The 25,487-nt window shown below is 50.6% G+C and overlaps 1 protein-coding gene across 5 annotated transcripts in view; it reads left to right on the forward strand.

Annotated features, from left to right (window-relative positions):
- The window catches only part of UBAP2 (ubiquitin associated protein 2), a 1,803,012-nt gene that overhangs the window by 1,706,420 nt on the left and 71,105 nt on the right, over positions 1-25,487 (forward strand). For all 5 annotated transcript variants that reach the window (XM_078674719.1, XM_078674718.1, XM_078674717.1 and 2 more), the window contains exon 27: positions 9,276-9,467. In XM_078674719.1, coding sequence (XP_078530845.1) covers positions 9,276-9,467 — 192 coding nt within the window. The remainder of the gene's footprint in view (positions 1-9,275; positions 9,468-25,487) is intronic.

Raw genomic sequence — 25,487 nt, forward strand, 5'->3', positions numbered from 1 at the left:
ACTGGCTAGTGACTGTGAACATTGTCCCCTCTGCTTTCAGGTCTTCTTCTTCAACAATCCACCCTTGGATTGCACTGGACATCTTCCTCCTGGTCGCCTGCAGCATCTTTTCTTTCAGGCTCCATAGACTTCAACGCGAGAACCCGACGCACTTTGACACCTGTGCACCTGCAGTCCGTGGGTGAGGTAACAAGAGCATTTCGGTGCTCAAGGGTAGTTTAACTGTCCTAGTGTCCAGTTCCACAGTCGTCGTTGTCCTATCTAGTCAGGATTGTCCGTACTCACCTTTTAACTTGAACTGTACTGTCCATAGACGTTGTTACGCATCTCGCGTGTGAGTTCACACTCTGCACACGCGTTCCGTGGGCCTCCTATTACTTACCTGAAGTTAGTATAGCGTGGTCCCATCGATCCTACAGCCTCTGGACAGCTCCATTCTGTTTATCGACTCTCACATTCCACTTGCTTAGTATATGGTTTGTCGTGCCCCTAGGGCACCATTGTAATTTTGTGCAACTTGTAGTATTTTTCGTAAGAGATTGTCATGTGCTTAGCCCTCTGACCTCATAAAGAGTTCAGAGGTGTTGTTATTAATAAATATACTGTTTATTTTCATAACAACCTGTGTGGTGTCCTTTCATCTGGTATTCAAGGGGTTATATTGTGGTAAAACAGCTGGCTTCACATGCCAAAAGAGTTTAGCCTAAGACTGCTTTGTCCATGCTACCATTAGGATAGCTGGTCTATAAGGTTGACTTACAACCAATCACCATAAGGGTTGTTTGGACTGATACAAGGTGATCACTAGAACTAGTGAACATCATATATCCGGCCAACTTCTCACAGATACTCTTTCAGCAAGCGTGTCTCCTTCGGAGGAGCGACGCTTATCGATCCTTCGGAAGGCTCAGGCTCTCATAGCTGTTCCATCTACGACAGTGAGGATGGTGTCCTCTCTACTGGGGTCGATGGCCTCTTGCATCTTCCTCACGCCACACGCACACCTACACATGAGGCCGCTGCAGGAATTTCTGGAGGATCAGTGGTACCAGAAGCGGGGGAGCTGGGACGACAGGATCCGACTGTCCCTTCACGCTCAACAGTCCCTCAGATGTTGGTGCTCGGCAGAGAATCTCCTCAAAGGGGTTCCATTCCACAAGGACATTCCCATTCAGACTATCGTCACGGATGCTTCTCTCCACGTCTGGGGAGCGCATTCAGATCATCTACAGATCCAGGGAACGTGGTCCCCGGCGGAATCCACGTATCACATCAATTTCCTGGAACTTAGAGCGGTTCACTTGGCACTGAAGTCCTTTCATCCGTCCTTCCAGACTAACTCCTTGCTTGTACAGACGGACAATACGACCACAATGTATTACCTCAACAAGCAGGGGGGCTCGAGATCACGCACACTGTCACAAGAAGCGCAGGCGATCTGGCACTGGCTGCTAGCCAGAGGACTGACAATAACGGCTACCCATCTGCCAGGTGTGCAGAATGCTCAGGCGGACACACTCAGCAGGCTGGTGCAAGAAAACCACAAGTGGGTTCTAAACGACGAAGTGCTAGGAAACATCTTCAACAGGTGGGGCACTCCAGACGTAGATCTGTTCGCCACCGCCGAAAACAGAAAATGCCGAGACTTCGCCTCCAGGTATTACCAACCGGGGACTCCGGGGAACGCGCTATGGATCAGCTGGTCAAACCGCTTTCTGTATGCTTTTCCACCCATTCCCCTGATTCCAGCGGTACTCTTCAAGCTGTCTCAGTCCAGAGCACGGATGATCCTCATTGCTCCAGAGTGGCCCCAACAGTGGTGGTTCACGGACCTGCTTCACAGGTCTCTCCTACCCCAACTGCAGCTGCCGTGTCGGGCGGACCTTCTCACGAAGTTCGGGGGGGCAGATGGTGCACCCCAACCTCTCATCGTTGAGTTTGTCGGCATGGCTCCTGAGATAGTGTAATATGGACACCTGAATCTGCCTGGCAATTGCATGGATACACTCAAGAAGCCTAAGCGACCTTCCACTAGGACTTCCTATGCCTACAAGTGGAAGAGGTTCTGCATCTGGTGCACTTCCAAGAACTATGATCCGATGACCTGCAAGGAAGATGTCATTCTTCCATACCTTTTGCATTTGTCTCAATCTGGCCTTAATCTTCATTCTATTACGGTTCATCTCGCAGCAATAACTGCGTATAGGAAATGCCGTTCACAGACATCCTTATTCCAGATTCCTGTGATGAAAGATTTTTTGGAAGGATTGAAGAAAATGTTTCCTCCTGTTCCGCGTCCATCGCCTTCATGGGAGCTGAATGTGATGCTGTCCAGGTTGATGAAGGAACCTTTTAATGCCTATTCATAAGGCTTCACTACAGCACTTATCATGGAAGGCGGCTTTCCTCGTGGCCATTACATCGGCCCACAGGGTGAGTGAAATTCAGGCATTGTGTTGCCAAGAACCTTGTACTGTATTTCATGCTGCAAAGGTTGTGATGCGTACTCACCCTAAGTTCCTTCCTAAGGTGATTTCGGATTTCCATGTCAAGTTCAAGAAATACTTTATTCGGTTCAGTTACAAAAACCATAAAAGTACAAGAACACACTAAAAACGGTCCATTGGTCACCAGGCAACATAAAGACATAAAAATACAATATAAAAAGGGAGGGAGTACCCATTAAAATATGCAATGCATGATGCCATAATTTAAAAACAACAATATATACATCGTCTTTAAATTTAAAAAGAGCAACATAAGAAAATCTAAGTTTAAGAAGCTTGATTCAGGTCATGGTGGTCAATATATACATTAACTCATCTAGAACCAATTTATCTTTTTACTGAGTCTCACCGCTATGGTTAAGAATGTTGCTACATTGTAAATTTCCCATATGTCTACTAATAGTTGGAGATACAGTAGAGCTGGTTTGACTTGCCTGAACCCTTTCCCCTTTAACAAGGGTATTATGAACTTTTTCCTGATGTCTTTAAAGTGTTCACAAAAAAACAGGAAGTGAGCAGTGTCCATGATCGAATAGCCGTCGCATTTGCATACGTCTAGATCAAGTTGCTTGGTCCAGCCAGGGCGGCCAGAGATTAACAAATGGATTTTGTCCAGTCGGAACTTGGTTAACAGATATCTATGGTTCGAGTTGTTAACAACCTTTAAATAAAGTTCCAAGTCATGACCAGAGGAAACAATCAATTGGTGGGACCTGACGGAAGGCTTCGACAGCTCCATGCCTTCTCTGTCCATCCCTCGGTTCAACAAAAAATTGTTTTTAACCCACTTCAGGTCTGCTTTCACCAAGTTAGATGGTTTACTAAACAATTTAGGCCGACCCAGCTTTACACATGTTTGCTGTACATATTTCAACCAAGGGTTTCCATGTCAATCAGACTATAACTTTACCTACGTTTTTCCAAAATTCTTTCCACTCCAGCTGAAAGGTCTCTTCATTCCCTGGATGTCAGAAGGGTGTTGAAGTTCTACTTGGATAAGACCAAGGATATTCGTAGGTCAGACCAATTGTTTGTCAATTATGGGTCGGTCAGGACTGGTCTTGCCACCTCAAAACAGTCCATTTCGAGGTGGATTGTGTCCTATATCCAGTTATGTTATCGGAAAGCTGACAAGACCTTAGGGGGTAAGCCTAAGTCCCATTCCACCAGAGGCAAAGCAGCTACAACAGCTTTGCTTCGTAATGTTCCCATTGCAGATATCTGCAGGGCTGCCACTTGGAAGTCGGTCCATACCTTTGCTAAGCACTACTGTCTGGACTCTGATGCCAGGGCAGATGCTCAGGTTGGGCAGGCTTCGTTGAGAAATCTGTTTGCACAGTAAGAGTGTTGTCATTTTCCTCCACCGCCGGATTGGTTTGTTGGGATGGGCTTGCCATTCTATTCACTAGATTATGACTATACACAGAGATCCCCTACTACAGAAGGAGTAGTTTCTTACCTGTAACTCCAGTTCTGTAGTAGGGGCATCTCTGTTACAGTCATAAGCGCCCGCCCTCCTCCCCGGTGGAAAAAATGATAATGTACTGTATGCTACAGGCCTTGCTTTATACACCTTCAAAAATAACTGAAAGTAAAAGGACTTTGGCTGTGCATCCTGGGATACCGAGGGTCTCTGGAGAGTTCCTTAACCACTTGGCTGCTATGCGTTTTCCCCCCCGGTGCTGGGATCCTCCATTTTCCATTATTCATGACGAGCTGGGCTCGTCATGAGCGTGCGAGGAGGCTACACCATGACGAGCCCAGCTCGTCATGAGCGTGGAAGGGGTTAAAGGCACGGTATCCCTTTTCCAGACACATAATGGCAGCCTATGGGGGCTTGTCTGTCCAACCCTTCCTCTCTATCATTTCAAGGATTTTGGTGAAGGGAAGTTTCTCTTTGGGTGAAACTTGACAATATGTGTAAAATTTGATTTTATTTGGCTATCCTTTTCACTTTAAGTTGAAGTACTGGCCAGTGTCTTGTGATTATAGGCTGCATTATTTGTCTTTGATTTTCTCTTAAGCGTCTATGCAGGACTGCAAAGAAGACAGCTTAAAAGATTATTTTTGATTGCTCTGGGGTCCCCGCACATGGGAGGGACTATTCACTAGATTATGACTATACACAGAGATACCCCTACTACAAAAATGGAGTTACAGGTAAGAAACTACTCCTCTCTGTCTTTCCATTTGTTGCCTTTATTTGCTTTAAGCTGTGCAGCTTGAGTTCGTACCTCGACATGCTAAAGCGGTGTTCGCCGTATTCCTCCACAAACTGGTTTTCTTTTCTTTAAATGCTGCCCATTCAGAGACTGACGTCAAACATCCAGCTGTGTTTTCGTGGGAGCCTGGTCTTTATTTGGATTTTGGCTGACTTCACAGTGAGAGCATTTATAGGAATGAGGAATGCAGCGTACTTTCTCCATGGAGTCTGCTTGTGCCTTTTTTAAAAAAAATATATATATTTTAGACCTATCCATCTCAACATGTATCTTGTTCTTCAGCTGCACAAAACATTTGCACTCTTTTGTGCACAGTTCCTCTTCTTTGGCGAGTCCATTTAATTTCTGTAACTGCCTTTTTAGGAACAAAGTACAAAACCAGTCTCAGCGTCAGCCTAACATATGGTGATCTTGGGCAGTTTAATGTCAACCACAGAATAAGATCTTTTCACAGGAAAGAGCCTGCCACATTGTAACACAATTTAGCAATGCTTGGTTTTCACTTTGATGTGTAAAGCGTATGCTTTATTTATGACATCTGTGGCAAATGACATTTTTTGGGTTTATATTTAGCTACACTATAATTTGGTATTCCGTCTCCTACTGTGCCTTTTTCGGAACACACACATTACTGGATATAAACTTTTCCCCACTTGTCCTTGCAGGCACTAGGGTTATGCTTGCAATTGTGCAGCAGGTGCAGTTACACAGGAGCCAAAATGTCTAGGAAACCCACTGAACACTGATTTTAGCTATATTTTACCACTAAACAGTCAGGAGTGCTTTTTTGGTTCTTTTGTAACCATTGCACCCAAAGTAACTTATAGCCTAAAGCATCACTGTAATAAAAGCTGTAACCTATTGGACTATTCTGTCGACCTACAACTTATTTTACATTCAGAGCTTTTGTGTCACATTTTCACAGTTTTTGTATGGCATAAAATACTTCTGAGTCTAGGCATACACCTTGGAATGGGCATTCTGCATCCAATACCATTATCACTGCAGCTGTTGTAATAATTATACCTTACCATATGGCATTCCATACCAAGCATTGGCATGGTCAATAGGTCTCACCTATGCAAGAACTATTGGCTTTGTAAATGTCTTTTTAGCCACACCAGCGCTAGCTTCAATGCAGCATAACTGGGGAAAAAGCAATATAATGTGGACCACGTTGCCTGTGTCATACAGCTTATTTTACATTATTTTCAGCCATTTGCAAATAGCTAAAAAACATTAGCCAAGCCAATAAATCTTGCAAAAGCAAGACCTATTGCCTTTGCCAGTGCTTGTTAATACATATGTCACCCATAGGGTAGGCCCTTATATAACCCATGGGTAGGGTGCAATGTATTCAAAAAGTTGGACCAGAACTTTTAACTTTTACATGTCTGGGTAGTGAAAAACTCTTACACTGCTGCAAGGATTACCTTTTCCGTAGAATAACAATGGGTTGCCTATTTACATTTAACACGTGATAACTTTCTATTAGGAGTAAGTAGGAATGTAGAGTTTAGGGTCTTAAGAATTGTAATTTAAAACCTACTTTAAGGGTTAAATTGGATTTTAAGTCCCAATTCTGAAAATGCTTCTTTTAGGAAGTTTATCCCACTTTAATCTTAATTTTTATCAACGTTTTTTTTTTTTTTTTGAAAAAATTATCTTTTCATGTTACACTGTAGCACAAGTGAGTTCATGTGTCTCGATGCTTGTTAGAAAATTCCCAACGCATTTTGGGATAATCCCCTTCATCAAAACTGTGACATACTTTGTAAAACAAAATGCTATGACCTATTGACTCCTTGGTGTAAAATGACCCTCATTACCACCGATCCCCAGCATAATCATAAAACCACCTGATATTAGTTACAAAACAAAACCTCCTCAGTGCCCCATGCCCAGTACGTGAAAAAACTACTGAAATACCATGTTTACAGGTAAACCGCTTCATTCGGGGAGGACATCCCAGTCTAACTAGGATTCATGTACACATATGGCAGTGCAGCTGATTTGGTGAGCTTATCGAGGCACCATTTTTTTTAAAGTCAACTAATGCGTAAGGGCGGAGCCCATATCCAGTCTGCGCGCCTCATACGCTGTTGAGCCATCAGACAGAAAAAGTTGGATTACTATTGAGTGCATTCTACCATTTATGATTTGCATATCTTTTAGGAAGTGTGCATTTTCTTGTTCTGTAGACTGTATCCTGGTTCACATGACCAGGTGCAACTGGCAGTTGGTCTTGGGGTATTGCGTCCAGACAGTGAGACAAAAAGAATAGGTGTTGGCAGGATGGGCCATCTCTGGCTTGAAGAGGGGGAGGAGCTGTCACCTACCACACACACACACACACTCACAAAGGCTCTGTCTGAGCAAACTTGCAAAGGGTGTGGCACTAATCCTATGTTTCCCTAGACAAGCTGGGGCCAGGGCAGGGAGGCAGAAAATTTCAAACCACTCTGGAGGTGGAAATCTCTAGAGCCTTCTACTACGTCAGAGCTAGCACCAAGTATAAATATTGTAGCTGAGACCCAACTCTTTAGTACACCGCTGGACCTGTTGATACTAGAGAGGGACTGCTGAGCTGCTCTGCTGCCTAACTTGCTGAGAATGAAGACGGACACTGCACCATTAATACCAAGCTGAAGTGACTTTAAGGGTCAGCTGACTGACCTCCTGTTATGAGCTACAGGGACATACCAAGCTCCAGATGCTTCTCTGCATCTATCCTGTAACTGGACCTTCCTGAGTCCTGCTGGCCCCTCTAGTCCTGGATAATTAGTGTAGCATCAGTTGAACTCCCCCCACCACCATCACTGTACACACCACCCCCCTACCTCCCTTTCAAGAAAAGGAGAAATCCAGCAATTTTAATGCTCTTTGTGACCACTGTTTGTGTCAAGATCATGCCACCTGGCTCTTCACGCCACAGGAATGACCGGCAGCGTGAGATCTTTTGAGGTCTGCACTTCGTGCTACAGCATTGACCGCAAGCAGTGACCATCAGTGCGAATCTCCAGCAATGACTGTCTGCGGCACCATAAAGAATCTGCGCAATACAGCAACAGTCTGCAACTCCTAGCCTGCTCTTTGCGCAGTGACAACTGTCATCCACAGCATTCTCCCTACTTCTTGCGGCCCTCTCCACCACAAATGGAACTCTTTGCACTTGACTATTGGAAGTAACTCTTTCAGGAGGACTAACCTTTTTTCCCCCTATCTGGCCCGTGCTCCATCGCAGTGGGCCTGCACTTGTGAGTTTCAGCCGGCCTCGCACGACCAGAAAACTGTGAATGGTTCTTTGTACTTTTAAGCACTATACGTACCTTAATATCTTTGCAATTGCATATCTCTGGATTCTACTGATTTGTGTTTTTGTCGTTTTGATCTCAATTTCTAAAGTTTTGCCCTTTTTTAAATACTTTACACATTACCTCTAAGTTAGGCCTGACTGCTTTTGCGCCAAGGTACCAGAGGGTTAATCATAGGTTAAGTTGGGATTGCGTGACTTTACCCTGACAGGAATTATGTTTGCTGCTTGAGTAGTTTTACCCCTTCAACCAGTAATCCAATTTCCTACAGACTGAGTAGCATTAACTACTATTCTTAAGTCCCTCCACTGGTTTTCAGTCATAAAACACTTCTTTTTCAAGGTGTGTTGTCTTGTCCACAAAGCCCTTCTAGGAAATTTTCCTCAGTATTTAAAGAAAAGACTGTCATTACTGTCCTTTACGCATTTTCAGATCTTGTAATAAGGCTATGTTAGTCATTCCTAGGATTCGTACCTCTAGATATTGTGGCAGGGCTTTCTCTTACATGGCTCCGAGGGCTTGAAATAATCTTCCTGTACATATAAGCTACTGTGGGGATTTCACTCACTTAAAGAGACTTTTAAAAACCTGGCTATTTTAGTGATTGTGTGTTGTACCTGAACAGGCTGAGCGCTGAAATACACCTTCGGATATGATTTGTTGCGCTTTATAAATAGATATAAAAATACATAATATACATTAAGTTAGCCCCATTCTTTCACTCTCAAAATGAATTTTGTCCCGAAGTGGGAAAAATCTACAATAAGCATGTTTAAAAATTAATAAATTTCTTGGCCTATTGTTGGTACAGACAGCCCAGGCGATAGTAGCATGGCATAGTGGTATATACACACATTTTACTGTTCTGAATTAATCATTGCAAGAGCAGTGAAGTTAGAAAGCTAGCTAAGATAGCTTCTTAGTAGTTTAGTGGGAAGCTATCTGAATCTATTGACATTGTGCCTCTGCCACCAACGATCCGCCAATGCGAATATTAAAGACTAATAAAGCCATCAGAGTTTCAATAATACGTCATCTGCTAACTTTCCAGGCTCCTTGTTATGTGAAATTGTAGTTGATTTAGTAAGTACACTTAATTGAGATCAAATGCATTGTTTGTTCCCATAAAGTGTCTTGATGGGCATGCTAGAACTGTATGAAAATATTAAGTTTTGATATGCACAAACAATCACTGTAAATTCTTGACCGGTTCCCACGTATTTCTTGATTAGACATTCGACAAGCAGGGATTTCACGCTGGCACACCACCTCCTTTCAGCCTTCCTTCTGCCCTTGGATCAACTGGTCCGTTGAATCCTGGTGCTGCTGCGGGCTATGCTCCAGCGCCTTTCCTTCATATACTGCCACCACATCAACAGGCTCACTCACAAATGCTGCATCATCACCTACAGCAGGATGGACAGGTGAGAAAAAAAATATTTTGGGTCACCCATTAAAACACTGCTTTAGAAGTGCTTTAATTTGGTTAGACTTGTTCTCTGTCAAAATTTAAAAAGGCTTTGAATGACATTGGGAAGATTTTATTCTGTGAATGACAAGATATATCATTATCCCACAATTTTGAATTTCATTTTCCCCAATGTTAAAACCTCATAATTTGGTGTTATTTTTAGTTGCCATATTGGGAACAAAATTGGAGACATGACTAGATATCATGTGACGCTTCTATGAAGGTTACTTCCCAGTGTCGTCTTTGCATACGTTAGAATGTTTTAATATATTTTCAATCTGATAGAGACTTCTAGCTGCAGATTCCTTACCTTTGAATTCCCCCGACGTTAGGCTGGATCCAGAAACTTGTGTGAGCAGTACCCCTGCGCGCCGCTGTGTGGCTCCTTTTGGCTCCGCGTGACGCCATCGGCATCATTAACGTTGGTTAGATCTGAAAGAGACCCGTTAGTGATAGATTCATTACCTTAGAATATCCCTGGGCATCAGACTGGATCCGGAAAGTTTTGCTAGCTGTACCCCTGCGCTTCAGTGGGTGGCGCCGCGTGACTCCGCGTCCGTCGCTGGCATTGTATGCGCCGAGATAACGTCACGGAGACTGCTTAAGCGCCACCCATGCGCGCTGACGTACGTTCTTTCTTTTTCCGCTGCAGTAAGCGCAGATCCCGTTATAGCACATACCTCAGTCATTTTTTTACTATCTTTTTGAGACTTTGTCTCGCGTTGGTTTCTCTGGTGCATGTAGGGATGCCTGGTTTTAAGTCCTGCGGGTCCTGTCGTCGCAGTGTGTCGGGGGCGGACCCTAACGACGTCTGTCTCTACTGCCTGGAATGTGACCACGACTCCTGGTCCTGTCTGGACTGTAAGGCTATGGCCCCGAAAGCCTTAAGGGAGCGGCGCCGGAAGTTGCTTGAAGTTTGGCACTCGTCCCCGCGCCGTTCGAGGTCCAGGGTTTGTTGCCGTGATCGAACGTGGAGCTGTCATCACAGCTCCTCGGAAACGAAGTCTTCACCCTCAGATTCGGGTAAGAGACTTTGCAAAAAGAAGTTGAAGAAGCGTTATCGCACTCTGACGTCCCCTGTCGGTCCTCGGATGCGGACGAGGGGGATTGGGGCTCCGCCCCTGCGGCTCCTTTGGAGCCTGGTTGTCCCGCGGCCTACCCGCTTTACCCGGGTCCGTCGGCGACTCTCACACAAATACAAGAATTTCTTGCTGCCATGGACCGCTTGTATAGGCATTGAGCTCCCGTAGTCTCGTGTCGGGATCCTGCTGGTCCGTCCACCCCTCTGGCGGATCTAGCCCCGGTGGTTCTGGCTCCGGCAACGGCGCTGCAGTGGATACCACTGGTTCAACCTCTGCCCCGGTTCCTGGACGTTTTTGTCCCCGCCTTCAATCCGAATTGGGACACGGCGCCGTTCCCGGCGCCCTTTCTTCCCTCCCTGATCCCTGCCCCGCTGCGGGGGACTGTGCCTCCTCCGCGGCGGTGGAGGATGATTGGGAGGGGTCCGAGGACCCTCTGGCTCGTCAGTGTGATTCTGAGCAGGACTGCATGTATGATTTGGAGGAGGCCTTGACGTCTCCTCTGATCCGGGGTTTGCCTCTCCTCCGCCCACTATGGAGGAAGGTGCCTCGTATACGGTGGTGCTCCATCAGGCAGCTGAGATCCTTAACCTCGATCTCCCCATGGTGACTTAAGTATAATCTCCTTACTGAGGTGCTCCAATCAGCGTCCACTACATCAAAGACACTGCTGCCCTTTAACGTTGCCCTCACTGACGTCTTGTTGGGCACTTGGTCGCGCCCTGCCACAGGGGCTCCTGTGGATAAAAACGTCTCAAGGAGTCATCGCCTGGCACCTGGTGACCCTGCCTTTCTGACCACCCAACCCACACCTGAGAGTCTAGTCATTCAGGCTTTCACATCAGAGTGCTTTACCCACGGCTCCACCGGATAAAGACTCTAAGAAGTTGGAACAGTTTGGCAAGCGATTGTTCTCTTCGGCTAGCTTGGGGCTGCGGCAGGTGAACACTGCGTGTCTTTTAGGCCGCTATTCCCACGCTGTGTGGGATACTGTCGCTGAGGTGTTGCCTTGGTGCCCAGAGGAGGTCCAGGCTGTGCTGTTTCAAGCTGTGGCTGATGGTAAGGACGCGGCTAGGTTCGCCATTCGTTGTGACTTGGACACGCGGACTCCCTCCGTAGGGCAATTTCCACGACCGTGGTGCTTCGTTGCCATGCCTGGTTGCGGTCCACCAGGTTCTCCCTGGAAGTCCAGGGCTCGCTCATGGACATGCCCTTTGACGGCACCCGCCTGTTTGGTGATAAAGCCGACCCTGCTCTGAAACATTTTAAGGACTCTACGGCTACGGCTAAGTCCTTGGGCCTTTCCAACACGTGCCCGGCAACGTCTACATTTCATTCCTTTCGTGGCCATGGCATAGGCGCCCCTGCCTGTTCGTTTAGTCAGAAGCCTGCACAGAACCAGGCTCAGCATGCCCGTGGGCGTGGAGGCCGCCGGGGTGGCTCCGGGGGCCGGTGTGAGGGACAGTCCACCTCCGCCCCTGCGACGTCAACCTCGAAGCCTTCCTAGTCTGAGCTTCAGGTCGCACCCCACGCCGGTGGGTGGCAGGGTTTGCCATCACCTTCTCCATTGGTGTTCTGTCACCTCCGACACATTGGTAGAGCAACTCGTCTGGAGGGGTTACTTCGAGTCTACCCCCCCAGCCATGCCACCTCAGTTCCACCGCATGTCGGGGGATCACTTTGCGCTTCTCCAACAGGAAGTCATGACCCTCTTGGCCAAGGGGGCCATCGAGCACGTTCCTGGGCCGGAAGTAGGCTGTGGTTGTTACTCCAACTACTTTCTGGTCCCCAAGAAGAACAAAGGCGGCTTGCTCCCCATCTAGAACCTCAGGAACCTCTATCGCTTACTCCGGAAGGAGAAGTTAAAGATGTTGACACTGGCTCAGGTCTTGGATGGCCCTCAACCCTGGAGACTGGATGGTAGCGTTGGACTTGCAGAACACATATTTTCACATCCCCGTTCTGCCGGCCCACCGGCGTTACCTGCGGTTCACAGTAGGCTAGAAGCATTTTCAGTTTGCCGTGCTCTCCTTCGGTCTTACCAGTGCCCCTCCGGTGTTCACGAAGGTGATGGCGGTCAACGTGGCTCATCTGCACAGGTTAGGGGTGTCGGTCTTCCCCTAACTCGACGACTGGCTGTTGAAAGCGGGCTCGCCCCAGGCAGTTGTCGCCCACCTCCAGACTATGGCCGACCTCCTACATTTGCTGGGGTTCCCCATCAATGTGCCAAAGTCGCACCTGTGTCCCTCTCAGAAGCTCCCCTTCATCGGAGCGGTTCTGGATTTGACGCAGTTTCTGGTTTATCCTCCCGAGCAGCGAGTCTGGGATATTCAGGATATGATTCCAATCGTTCAGCCTCTATCCTGGGTTTCGGTCACGATGACGCTCCTGGGCCTGATGGCCTCCTGTATCCTGCTGGTGCGCATATGCGGGCTCTGCCGTGGGACCTGAAGTTCCAGTGGGCACAGCATCAGGGCAACCTGTCCGAACATGTCCAGAGAACACCGCACAACAACTGCAGTGGTGGCTCACGAATCACGATTGAGTTAATGGCAGATCCATCTCCCATCCCCATCCGGATCACACAGTGGTGACGGATGTTTCCCTCCTGGGATGATGGGGCCACTTGTGTGAGGCGGAGATCAGAGGCCTTTGGTCTCTGGCGGAGTCCCCGCTCCATTTCAACCTTTTGGAGCTTCGGGCGATCCAACTGGCTCTGAAAGCATTCCTTCCCTCTGTCCGGGGAAGTGTAGTGCGGGTGTTCACGGGCAACACCACCGCCGTGTGGTATTGCAACAGACAGGGTGGGGTGGGATCCTGGACCCTATGTCAGGAGGCTCTGCGCCTTTGGGCATGGCTGGAACATCAAGGCATTCCTTGGTGGTTCAACACATGGCAGGTTCCCTGAACGCCAGGGCAGACGAACTCATTAGCCGGTGCTTGATGGATCACGAATGGCGTCTGAACTCGGATGTGGCGCATGGTCTCTTTCAACAGAGCCTGGTTAGATCTGTTCGCCACCAAAGAGAACGCGCAATGTCATCAGTTCTGCGCGTTGAAATTTCCAAGGCGGCACTGGCCCAGCGACGCTTTTTGTTGCAAGCGGAGTTGCGGTCTATTAGACGCCTTTCCGCCTATACCACTTCTGTCCAGAGTGCTGAAGAAGATTCGGCGCAACCAGGCCCAAGTCATTTTGGTGGCTCCGGATCGGGCACGAAGATACCGGTATCCCGAGCTACTCAATATGGCGATCGATCCCCAGATCGGACTGCTTCTTTGGGAGGATCTTCTGTCGCAGCAGCAAGGGACGGTCCTCCACCTGAACCTGTCCAGTCTCCACCTCCAAGCATGGAGATTGAGCGGCGACAGTTGACAGCTTTCGACCTTCCTCCCGAAGTCTGTGATGTCATTCTGGCAGCCAGGCGTCCCTCCACTAAGATGGTGTACGCCTGCAGTTGGAACAAGTTTGTGGCATGGTGCACATCGTAGGCTGTGGATCCCCTTTCTGCCCCTCTTTCTGAGGTCCTACTGTTCCTTATTTCTTTGGCCCAGCAGGGCTCTGCTCTGGGCACTGTCAAAGGGTACCTCTCGGCCATCTCTGCCTTTCTACGGCTTCCAGATCAGCCTTCTCTTTTCAAGTCTCCGGTTGTTAATCGTTTTCTGAAGGGCATTACGTACACGTTTCCTCCCATGCCTTTTGTAGGAGAGTAGGGTCTGCTTCCTATGGTCACCCCCACTTTTTGCTTTGCTTTTACTGGTTTTCGACTTGGATGTGGCTGTGGGCCTGCTAATCAGACTCACAGCCCAGATGCACTCTCTCTAAATGTACACCATGTACTCTAGGTGCATACACGATTGGGAATTGGTTCACCTTGTCAGCCCCTGTAGAAGTGTACACTAGGTACTCAGGGCATAGGTGTAACCAAGGCCTACCAGGGGCTGCAGCATGTATTATGCCACCCCTGGCTGGCCGCTCAAATAGACACAACTGGCTGATCACTCAGCTGGGGCAAGGTGGTGTAATCCCCCCTTGCTTAGGTATGATAGTCCTATACCTACTTCTACATAGACACAAAGTAACCTATAAGTCACTCCTATGGCAGGCCTTAACAATCCTGGAGGCAGAGTGCTTGGTTATGTGTGAGATGGTGCTCTAGCATGAGCTGAGCCTGTCTTCAGCTTTCGGAACCATGTCCTTATAGCTGTTCTATGATATTGCCATACCATATACTCTTAAGTGCATTATGAACCTCGCGGATAAATGCTAACTCTGGTTTGGCTTTATCAAAACATGTTGTGTAAGGTGTCATACGCTTTGGAATACTACCCCCTCGCCAATTCTGGCGACGGTGGTAGTATTCCACCTTTCTAGAGGGGGAAGACATGTTGTTGCTAACTACCCCGGTTAAAGTTAACCAGAGTCCCAGCGTCACAAAATGGACGCTGCTGCCACCGAGACAAGTCTGACCTCCTGCTGCTGGGAGTCCTTCCAGTCACGGAGGTTTGGACAATAGGTTTCCTACCTGGGGAGGTGCAAGCACCACCCCAGACAGGACTTTGTGTATTGGGACAGGGAGGGCTGAATAGACTGAGACCCTGCATGGAGCACCCTAGGTGCTCCATGCATACCCCAGTTAAAACCGGTTGCTGGGGCACTGCAGCCCCAGCTCTGGCGCGAAACTGGACAAAGGAAAGGGGGTGTAACCAACCCCCTTCCTGGGGGAAGTTGGCCTGGTATGATGTTCACTATTCTAGTGAACACCTTGCACCAGTCCAAACAACCCTTATGGTGATGGTTGTAAGTCAACCTTATAGACCAGCTATCCTAGTGGTAGCATGTACAGAACAGTCTTAGGCTAAAAGACTCTAGAGGGCGTGTAAAGTCAGCTGTTTTACCATATGTAACCCTTTGAATACCAAATGAAAGGACACCACACAGGATATATATAAAATATATATGTATTTATTTACTAACACACTCCTCTGAACTCTTTGAGATCAGAGGCCAAAGCACATAACAAGATACTTATTTATTTGTGTATTTTATAAAGCGCACAGCTACCCCAACGGGGTGTCCCGGCTTTGACACTCTGATAGCTAGGAAAAGTCGAGAGGGTACATCCTATCAAAAGAGAAAGGTTTTAAGGGACCTGCGGAATGCAGGTTCCGACTGGGCCAACCGAAGAGAGAGCGGGAGTTTATTCCATCGGTTGGAGGCACACACTTGGAAAGTTTTTCCTCCGATTCGCGCTTTTTTTAATCTCGGGATAACAAGTAGCTGTTTAGTATTGGAGCGGAGGACTCTGATGTTACAGTATGGACGGAGACTCTATGTAAGGTAGGCTGATCCAAGGCCATTTGTAGTCCGGTAAGCCAGGCTCATGGCTTTAAACTCAATCCTTTTATGGATGGGAAGCCAATGTAACTTCCGCAAGTATGGAGAAATGTGTTCTCTCAATGAAATGCCGCAGACTAGCCGGGCTGCGGCGTTCTGGACTATCTGAAGTCTGTGGCATAGTCCTGCTGTCAGACCGAGGGACAGTCCATTGGCGTAGTCCAAGTGCGATGTTATGAGAGCCTGGACTACTGTTTTCCTGGTACTACAAGGCAAGTAATTGATTAATTTTTTTATCATTTTAATTTTGCAGAAGCAAGCTGCAGAGACAGTGTGAACTTGATTATGAAAAGTCAAACACTTATCCCATCTGACGCCCAGGTTCCTGACCGAGTCTTTAGGGTGAGGGTCGGGACTCAAGTCTACCGGCCAACAAAGGTTCGAATTCAACGGGGATGGTTGATTAAAAAAAAGAACCTCGGTCTTGCCAGCGTTGAGTCTCAAAGTTGAGATCCATCCATTTCTCAATATCCCTAAGGCAGTTTTTTAGAGGGTCAAAGGTGGTCGGGGAGGGGTCATCATAAAAAAAAAGAAGCTGAATGTCATCAGCATAGGATGTCATCTTAATTCCCGTCATCGATATAAATTCGGCCAGGGGGGAGAAGTAAACATTAAAAAGAAGCGGGCTCAACGAGGAGCCCTGCGGGACTTCCCATTTAAGTGGCCTACTGGGGGAAGTGAAGGGAGGAGTGTGAACTTGTTGATCTGAAAGAAACAGGTTAGTATTAGATTCCTTACCTTAGAATATCCCCAGGCGTCAGTCTGGATCCGGAAACTTTTGCGTAGCAGTACCCCTGCGCGTCGGTAGGCGTCGTCTGCAGGCGTCCCCTGCGGCTCCGCGTCGTCGGCGTCGTGCGCCGTGATGACGTCGCTGGAGTATATAGACGCCGCCTCCGCGCGCTGACGTCAGTTCTTCTTTTTTCCGCGCCAGTTAGCGCAGATCCGAAGAGCAGTACTCCGGTCTTTTGACCAAGTTTTTTGTTAACTAATTGATCTTACGGTGCCGGTAGGATGCCCGGTTTCAAGAGTTGTGACGAGTGCGACCGCCTGATGTCGGTCACCGACCACCATCGACTCTGCCTCCGGTGTCTGGGCGCGGACCACGACGTGGAGTCCTGCGTCGACTGTCGGGCCTTGACTGGAAAAGCTAGGCGGGAGCGGTCCCGCAAGCTTCTCGAGCTCCGGTTGTCGGCCCCGCGTCGAGAGCGGTCCCGGTCCGGTCGGAGGTCGAGGGAGCGGTCGAGGGAACGGTCGCGGAGCCGCCATGGGCGCTCCGGGAGTCGCCACCATTCCTCCGGCTCGTCAGGTAAGCACAAGAAGTCGGGGCGTCGCCATCGCACCCCCGACTCCCCCCGACGCCCGCGTGCTGCGGCCGGGGGCTCGGGTGACCCCACCCCAGCGGTCCCGCATGGGTCGCCGACGCCGTCTACCCCACACCTGTCGGTCCCTGGGGAAGGCGCGTCGCGTGAGGAGATCGAGGCCTTCCTCATTGCTATGAGGGCGAGGTCTTCTCCGGCGGGGCCTTCGGCGCCTGCGGGCCCGTCGGTCCCGTCTGGGGGCCCGAGCGGTTCGGGTGCTCCTGCCCCGGCGCCGCCGGTGGCTCCGGCCCCGGCGCCGCTGGTTCCCTCTGGTTCGTCGCCGGCTGGTCTCCCGGCCTCTCCGGCGTCGGTTCCTGTGGGCCAACCCATGGTACCGCCCCCGCGTGGTGCAGCGACTCCGCCGTCGGCTCCGGCCGGCGTCGGGTCCCCGGCACCGACGCCGCGCGGCGCCACCCCCCTTTCCTCCCCGACTCCGGACTCGGAGCCGGACCGGCGTCGGCCGACGCCGGATCCGACGCCGATGGGGCCCGTTGACCCCGATGTCTATATCGTCGATCCAGAATATGGGTATGATGAGGAGGAGTATGGAGAGGGTTGGGAGGGGTCTGAGGACCCTCTATCCCGTGCCTGCCAGTATGATGTGGACTGGGTAGGTGATCTGGGTGATGCCAGTGGCCTGGACGAGTCGCCCAACCCTGGGTTTGTCTCTCCGTCCCCTGTGGCGTCCGAGGCAGGTGCTGCCTATTCGGTGGTCCTGATGAGGGCTGCCAAGGCCTTACACCTTGAGCTCCCCGTCGCGAAGGTCAAACCGAATATTCTGACGGAAGTTTTTAAACCGCAGTCATGCCCCCAGGAGCCCCTGCTGCCGTTTAATGAGGCCCTGACGGATGTCCTTCTGGGCACCTGGTCCAGGCCCGCTTCTGGTGCGCCGGTTGACCGGAACGTTGCCAGGCGTCACCGTCCATGCTCGGACGACCCTGCCTTCCTGTCCACCCATCCCTCCCCGGAGAGTCTGGTGATCCAGGCCTCCACTTCACAGTCCGCATTTCCGTCGGCTCCGCCCGACCGGGAATCAAAGAGGTACGACCAATTTGGTAAAAAAGTGTTTTCCTCTTTGAGCGCTGGACTGCGGTCTTGTAACACCGCGTGCCTCTTGGGCCGCTACACCCACTCCCTGTGGGATACGGTCGAGGAGTGTTTGCCGCAATGCCCCCAGGAAGTGCGGGACAAGCTCACCCGGGCCTTGGTTGAAGGCCGGGATGCGGCGCGGTACTCGATCCGTTGTGGTCTGGACACCACAGACTCACTGGGACGGGCCATGTCCACTACGGTGGCGATTCGTCGCCATGCCTGGCTGAGATCTGCCAACTTCTCACCAGACGTCCAAAATACACTTATGGACATGCCATTTGATGGCAGTCGCCTATTTGGTGACAAAGCGGACCACGCGCTGGAGCGCTTCAAGGACTCCAGGGTCACGGCCAAGTCCTTGGGTCTCTCGACCCAGCGCCAGCAAACGGGTTCGTTTCGGCCCTTTCGTGGCCAAGGGAGGGGAGGTCCCACACGTGCTGCCAGCCACGCGGCGCAGAGCGCTCCCCAGCGCGGTGGCGCCCGTGGTTTCCGCCGTGGTGGCGGTAGAGGCCAGCGTCGTGGTCAGTCCACGCCTCCCTCCGCTGCGGCATCCAAGCCTTCCTAGTCCGAGCTTTCGGGCTCACGTGACGCCAGTGGGTGGCAGGGTTCGCCATCACCACTCCCGCTGGCGCGCGATAACATCGGACAGGTGGGTGCTGCAGCTTGTCCGAAGGGGCTATGCCCTCCCCTTCGAGTCCACTCCTCCAGCCATGCCACCGCAGAACCACCGTGTGTCGGGGGACCACTTGACACTTCTGCAGGAGGAAGTTACGGCCCTCTTGGCCAAGGGGGCCATCGAGCGCGTTCCTGGGCCAGAAGTAGGGTGTGGTTGCTACTCCCACTCTTCATCTTGCTATCGTTCCTCGTTTTAAGAGATCCAGGACAGGCGGACGTTCCTTCCAAGTTCTTGCCGCCAAGTTGTGGAACTCTTTGCCTGTGCATATCCGTGCCATCGAGGGGCTTTCTGCTTTTAGGAAGGCAGTAAAAACCTTCCTCTTTCCCCTGGTCCCCTAGTTTTGTTTGCTGTGTTGTGTTCTTAGTCTCTGTCCGGTTTTTGGTTGTGTTCTCGCGCCAGGACGCCCCTTTGCTGGGGCATCTGTGCGCGTAATAAATCCGGTTAACATAACATAACACTACTTTCTGGTACCCAAGAAGGACAAGGGAGGCCTGCGTCCTATCTTGGATCTACGGAACGTCAACGGCTTCCTCCGGAAGGAGAAGTTCAAGATGTTGACTTTGGCTCAGGTCTTGGCTGCTCTAGACCCACAAGACTGGATGGTAGCGTTGGACTTGCAGGATGCGTATTTTCACATCCCCGTCCTGCCGGCCCACCGGCGTTACCTGCGGTTCACGGTAGGCCACGAGCACTTTCAGTTTATCGTGCTCCCATTCGGCCTTACCAGCGCCCCACGGGTGTTCACGAAAGTGATGGCGGTGGTCGCAGCTCATCTGCGCCGGTTAGGGGTTTCAGTCTTCCCCTACCTCGACGACTGGCTGTTGAAGGCGGGCTCGCCCCAGACAGTCGTCCACCACCTTCAGATGACGGCAGACCTCCTGCACGAGCTGGGGTTTTCCATCAATGTGCCGAAATCACACCTGTGTCCCTCTCAAAAGCTCCTTTTCATCGGAGCGGTTCTCGACTCGGCGCAGTTTCGGGTTTATCCTCCGGAACGGCGGGTCCGGGATATTCAGGCTCTGATTCCCATCTTTCAGCCGTTATCCCGGGTTTCGGTCAGGTTGACGCTGCGGCTTCTGGGGCTGATGGCCTCCTGCATCCTTCTGGTGCATCACGCCAGATGGCGGATGCGGGCTCTGCAGTGGGACCTGAAGTTTCAGTGGGCCCAGCATCAGGGCAACCTATCCGACCATGTCCTGATCTCGGAGGGCACTGCGAGACAGTTGCAGTGGTGGCTTACGGACCGCGATTGGGTCAGGGGCAGATCCCTCTCCCTTCCCCAACCGGAGCACGTGGTTGTGACGGACGCGTCCCTCCAAGGCTGGGGTGGCCACTTGGGAGAGGCGGAGATCAGAGGCCTCTGGTCTCCGGCGGAGTCCCGGCTCCATATCAACATGTTGGAGCTGCGGGCGATTCGCCTAGCACTGAAGGCATTCCTCCCCTTTGTCAACGGGAGTGTAGTGCAGGTGTTCACGGACAACACCACCGCCATGTGGTACTGCAACAAACAGGGCGGTGTGGGGTCGTGGACCCTTTGCCAAGAGGCTCTGCGCCTCTGGCAATGGCTGGAACGTCAGGGCGTGACTCTGACGGTTCAACACCTGGCAGGTTCTCTGAACGCCAGGGCGGACGAACTCAGCCGTCGGTGCTCGGTGGATCACGAATGGCGTCTGAACTCGGATGTGGCGAGAGGCCTCTTTCAGCAATGGGGAGAGCCTTGGTTAGATCTATTCGCCACAGAAGAGAACGCGCAATGTCATCAGTTCTGCGCGTTGGAGTTTCCAAGACGGCACTCGCTCGGCGACGCCTTTCGGCGCGAGTGGAGTTGCGGTCTGTTGTACGCCTTTCCGCCTATACCACTTCTGCCCAGAGTGCTGAAGAAGATCAGGCGCGACCGGGCCCAAGTTATCCTTGTGGCTCCGGACTGGGCTCGAAGGTACTGGTATCCCGAGCTACTCAGCATGACAGTCGGTCCCTCGATCCGCCTGCCCCTTCAGGAGGACCTTCTGTCGCAGCAGCAGGGGACGGTCCTCCACCCGAACCTGTCCAGTCTCCACCTCCATGCGTGGAGATTGAGCGGCGACAGTTGAGGCCATTTGACTTGCCTCCTGAAGTCTGTGATGTCATTCTGGCAGCCAGGCGTCCCTCCACAAAGTCGGTATACGCCGGCCGGTGGAACAGATTTGTGGCATGGTGCACAGCGAAGGCTGTGGATCCCCTTTCTGCCCCTCTGTCTGAGGTTCTCCTCTTCCTCCTTTCCCTTGCCCAGCAGGGCTCTGCTCTGGGCACTATCAAGGGCTATCTTTCTGCCCTTTCCGCCTTCTTGAGGCTACCTGATCAGCCATCTTTGTTCAAGTGCCCTATTGTGTTGAGATTCTTGAAGGGCATCACGCACATGTATCCTCCAACTCCGTTCGTGATGCCTCAGTGGGACTTGAACCTGGTTTTGACTTTCCTGATGTGCGCTCCCTTTGAGCCCCTTCATTCCTGTCCTCTCCGTCTTCTCACCTTAAAGACGGCCTTCCTGGTAGCCATCACCTCTGCCAGGAGAGTGAGTGAGCTCCAGGCTCTTTCTATTCAACCTCCTTTCTTGTCTGTTCATCCTGATAAGGTGGTTCTTCGGACTAGACCTTCTTTCCTGCCCAAGGTAGTCTCTGCTTTTCACATTGGGCAGTCCATCACCTTGCCCTCTTTCTTCTCGCCTCCGCATCCTTCAAAGGATGAAGAGCGGCTCCATCGTCTGGACCCAAAACGTGCGCTTTCATTCTATATGGATCGCACACGCCAGTTCCGGGTGGATGACCAACTGTTTGTTGGCTACGTGGGTGAGAAGAAGGGAAGGGCGGTACAGAAACGGACCATCTCTCGGTGGGTCGTCCTGTGCATCAAAGCATGCTACTCTTTGGCTCGGAAGGAGCCTCCTGTTGGGCTGAGGGCCCATTCCACTCGGGCCACGGCGGCTACTACTGCCCTGGGCCGGGGAGTCCCTTTGCAGGACATTTGCCAGGCGGCCACGTGGGCCTCGCTGCACACCTTTGCGAGGCACTACTGCCTGGACAGTCAAGTCCGGAGGGATGGCTTCTTTGGCCGTTCGGTCCTCCAGGACTTTCTGGTGTAGGTTGTATTGGTTCGCAGACCCACCACCGGGGTTGGTATTGCTGGGGTATCTATTCTAAGGTAAGGAATCTAATACTAACCTGTTTCTTTCAGATGAACAAGTTACTTACCTTCGGTAACGATATATCTGTAAGAAACAGTAGTTAGTATTAGATTCCTTACCGCCCCGCCCATCCTCCCCGTTCTGCGAACTGATACCTAGGGTTAAGGACATCCCTTTCAGGGCCCTAGTTTCAAATGGCACCAGTGTTGGTTCTCACATGGCTCTGCGTGTTCTGGCGCGGAAAAGCTGTGTGCAAAGAACTGACGTCAGCGCGCGGAGGCGGCGTCTATATACTCCAGCGACGTCATCACGGCGCACGACGCCGACGACGCGGAGCCGCAGGGGACGCCTGCAGACGACGCCTACCGACGCGCAGGGGTACTGCTACGCAAAAGTTTCCGGATCCAGACTGACGCCTGGGGATATTCTAAGGTAAGGAATCTAATACTAACTACTGTTTCTTACAGATATATCGTTACCGAAGGTAAGTAACTTGTTCTTTACGGTTAGACAAGAAGGAAGCAATCCAGTTAAGGGCCGTGCCCTGAATACCGATGGTTCTGAGTCGGTTCAGGAGAATCGGATGAGAGACGGTGTCGAATGCTGCCGAGAGGTCCAGCAGAACCAACATCGCCCTCGATCCCCTGTCCAATGTCCACCGCCTTTCAAGAATCTTGGCTGGGGCCAGGAGTAGGGAAATAGGCCTGTAATTTCCCGGATTCACTGGATCCGCATTGGCCTTCTTCAAAATTGGTACCAGAAGAGCATGTTTCCACGCCGCTGGATAAATACCTGAGCTCAAAGAGGCATTCCAAATAGGATTAAGTTGGGGATTTATTAATGCTGCTAATGATTTATATTGTTTAGCCGTTCAAGGATCACTGGGAGATCCTGATTTACATTTAAGTAATTCCTGAAGGGAATAGTCATAATACGTTAAGTTGCACAAATTACAGTTAGGCCCTAGGGGCGAAGCAAACCATATATTAAGAAAGTGGTATAAGTACCACGTCACAAGAAAAGGGCAGGCCTGGGGAATCACTGGGGCTGCACTATCTGAACCTTAGTTAAGAAGTAGGAGGCCCACAGGCGGCGCGTGCAGTGTCTTTACACACACGCGTGAGTCAATGTTAAGTCAATGGGAACTTAGAAGTTAGAAAAAGAAGGATTTAGGACACTTCCGGTTTAGCTAGGAGGAAACAACTAAAAACCTAGACCCTTGGATAGTCAATACCCTTGGGAGCACCGAGGTACTTGTGTTACCTCACCCACAGGAAGCGGGTGCATAGGTGTGAAGATGTGTCTGGTTTCGCCATTGAAGCCGATGGAGACCTGGAGGAAAGATGCTGCAGGCGACCAGGAGGAAGATTTCTGAAGGTAAGTAACGTGTGCAACAGGGAATCCTAGAGGCTAGGCACCCTTGGGAAGATGTTTTCTTCTACCAGCCTGGTATTACGGTTGGTGAATACCAAATGCTTATTGGGCCGTTTCTCGCACACCCTTTTGGAAACTGTTGCACAAGTGCTCAGACAGCTCCGGGAGAAAGCCCGGGCCGTGCTCCCAGGCAGAAAAAGATGGGAGAGATGCAGCAAAATTCACCATCCGGTGTGGCTTAGACACAACTGACTCACTGGGCAGATCAGTTTTGTTGATGTTGGCCTCACAGCACCACGACTGGCTGAAAACATCTGGCTTCTCTGGTGATGTCCAGTCTAATGTCATGTACATCCCCTTTGACAGGAGTCTTCTTTTTGTAGAGAAAGCTGACTCTGGCTTGGAGTGTTTCAAGGAATCTCGTGCTACAGACAGATCCTTGAGCCTCTCGGTTACACGATATGGCCATTCTAACTTTTTCACTTTCGTGGCAATGGCAGGGGTTTTCAACCGTGTCAGTCATATCCTGGCCATTGTCCTGCACAGACTCCTGAAGTTGTAGGATGAGGTGGTGCATTCAGACCTCTGAATGGTAGCCAGAAGTCGTCTGCCACCTAGCCCCGACACCTGCAGCCATTCCGATTTGGTTTCTGCAAGGCCATGTTACTCTAGTCAAAGGGAGAATTGCACACCATCTCCACCACTGGAGGTCCATAACATCGGACAAATGGGTCTTGCAGGTCTTTCATGAAGGCTATTCTCTTCCCTTTATTTCTTTTCCTCCTCCTTTACTGGCAAATGAAGGATAGCTGGTGGGGCATCATCTAGCATTACTCTGAGAGGAAGTTACTGCTCGCCTGGCCAAGGAACCTATGGAAGAGGTTCCAATTTCAAAAGTAGGCAGTTGTTGCCACTCCTGCTACTTTCTGATTCTGAAAAAGAACAAAGTGTTACGGCCCATTTTGGACCTTTGAACCGTTAATTTCTTCCTCAAGAAGGAGAAATTCAAGTTGCTCATGTTGGCTCAGGTCTTGTCTGCCCTAGACCAAGGAGACTGGCTGGTAGCGTTTAACTTGCAGGATGCTAATTTTCATATCTCCATCCTGCCTACCCATAAGCCCTACCTGTGGTTCAAGATAGACTGCGAGCACTTTCAATTCACCATGCTTCTATTTGGCATTACTAGCGCCCCTCGGGTGTTGGCCAAGGTGATGGCGATGGTTGCAGGGTATCTGCGCATATTAGTGGTGTCAGGCTTTCCCTCTCTCGACAACTAGCTGTTGAAGGCGCCTTCGCCCCAGGCTATCGTTTCCCACCTCCAGACTATTGCGAACCTCCTACATTTGCTTGGGTTATCTATAAATGTGCCAAAGTCACACCTCACTCCTTCATCAGAGCTGTTATGGACACAGTGCAGTTTCAGGCTTATCCTCTCGAGCAGCGAGACCAGGATATTGAGGCTATAATACCGATGTTTCTTCCTCTCTCCTGGATTTCAGTGAGAATGACTATGAGGCTGCTGGGACTCGTGGCTTCCTGCATCCTGCTGGTAAATTGCGCCAGATGGAGTATGCGGGCTCTGCAGTGGGGCCTGATTTTCCAAAGGGTGCAGCATCAGGTGAATCTCTGTGACGTGGTCCAGATCTTGGTGAGAACTGCAAAGGACCTGCAGTGGTGGTTGACTAACTGCAATTTGGTCAGTGCCAGACCCCAATCAGATCTTATACTAGTGACAGATGCGTCACTCTTGGGATGGGTCGGCCAACTGGGAGAGGTGGAGATCAGGGGACGCTGGTCTCAGGCAGAGTAGGGACTCCACATCAACTTGTTGGAGCTTTG

The sequence above is a fragment of the Lissotriton helveticus genome, chromosome 2_1 (assembly GCF_964261635.1).
Source record: "Lissotriton helveticus chromosome 2_1, aLisHel1.1, whole genome shotgun sequence".
NCBI classification, from domain to species: Eukaryota; Metazoa; Chordata; class Amphibia; order Caudata; family Salamandridae; genus Lissotriton; species Lissotriton helveticus.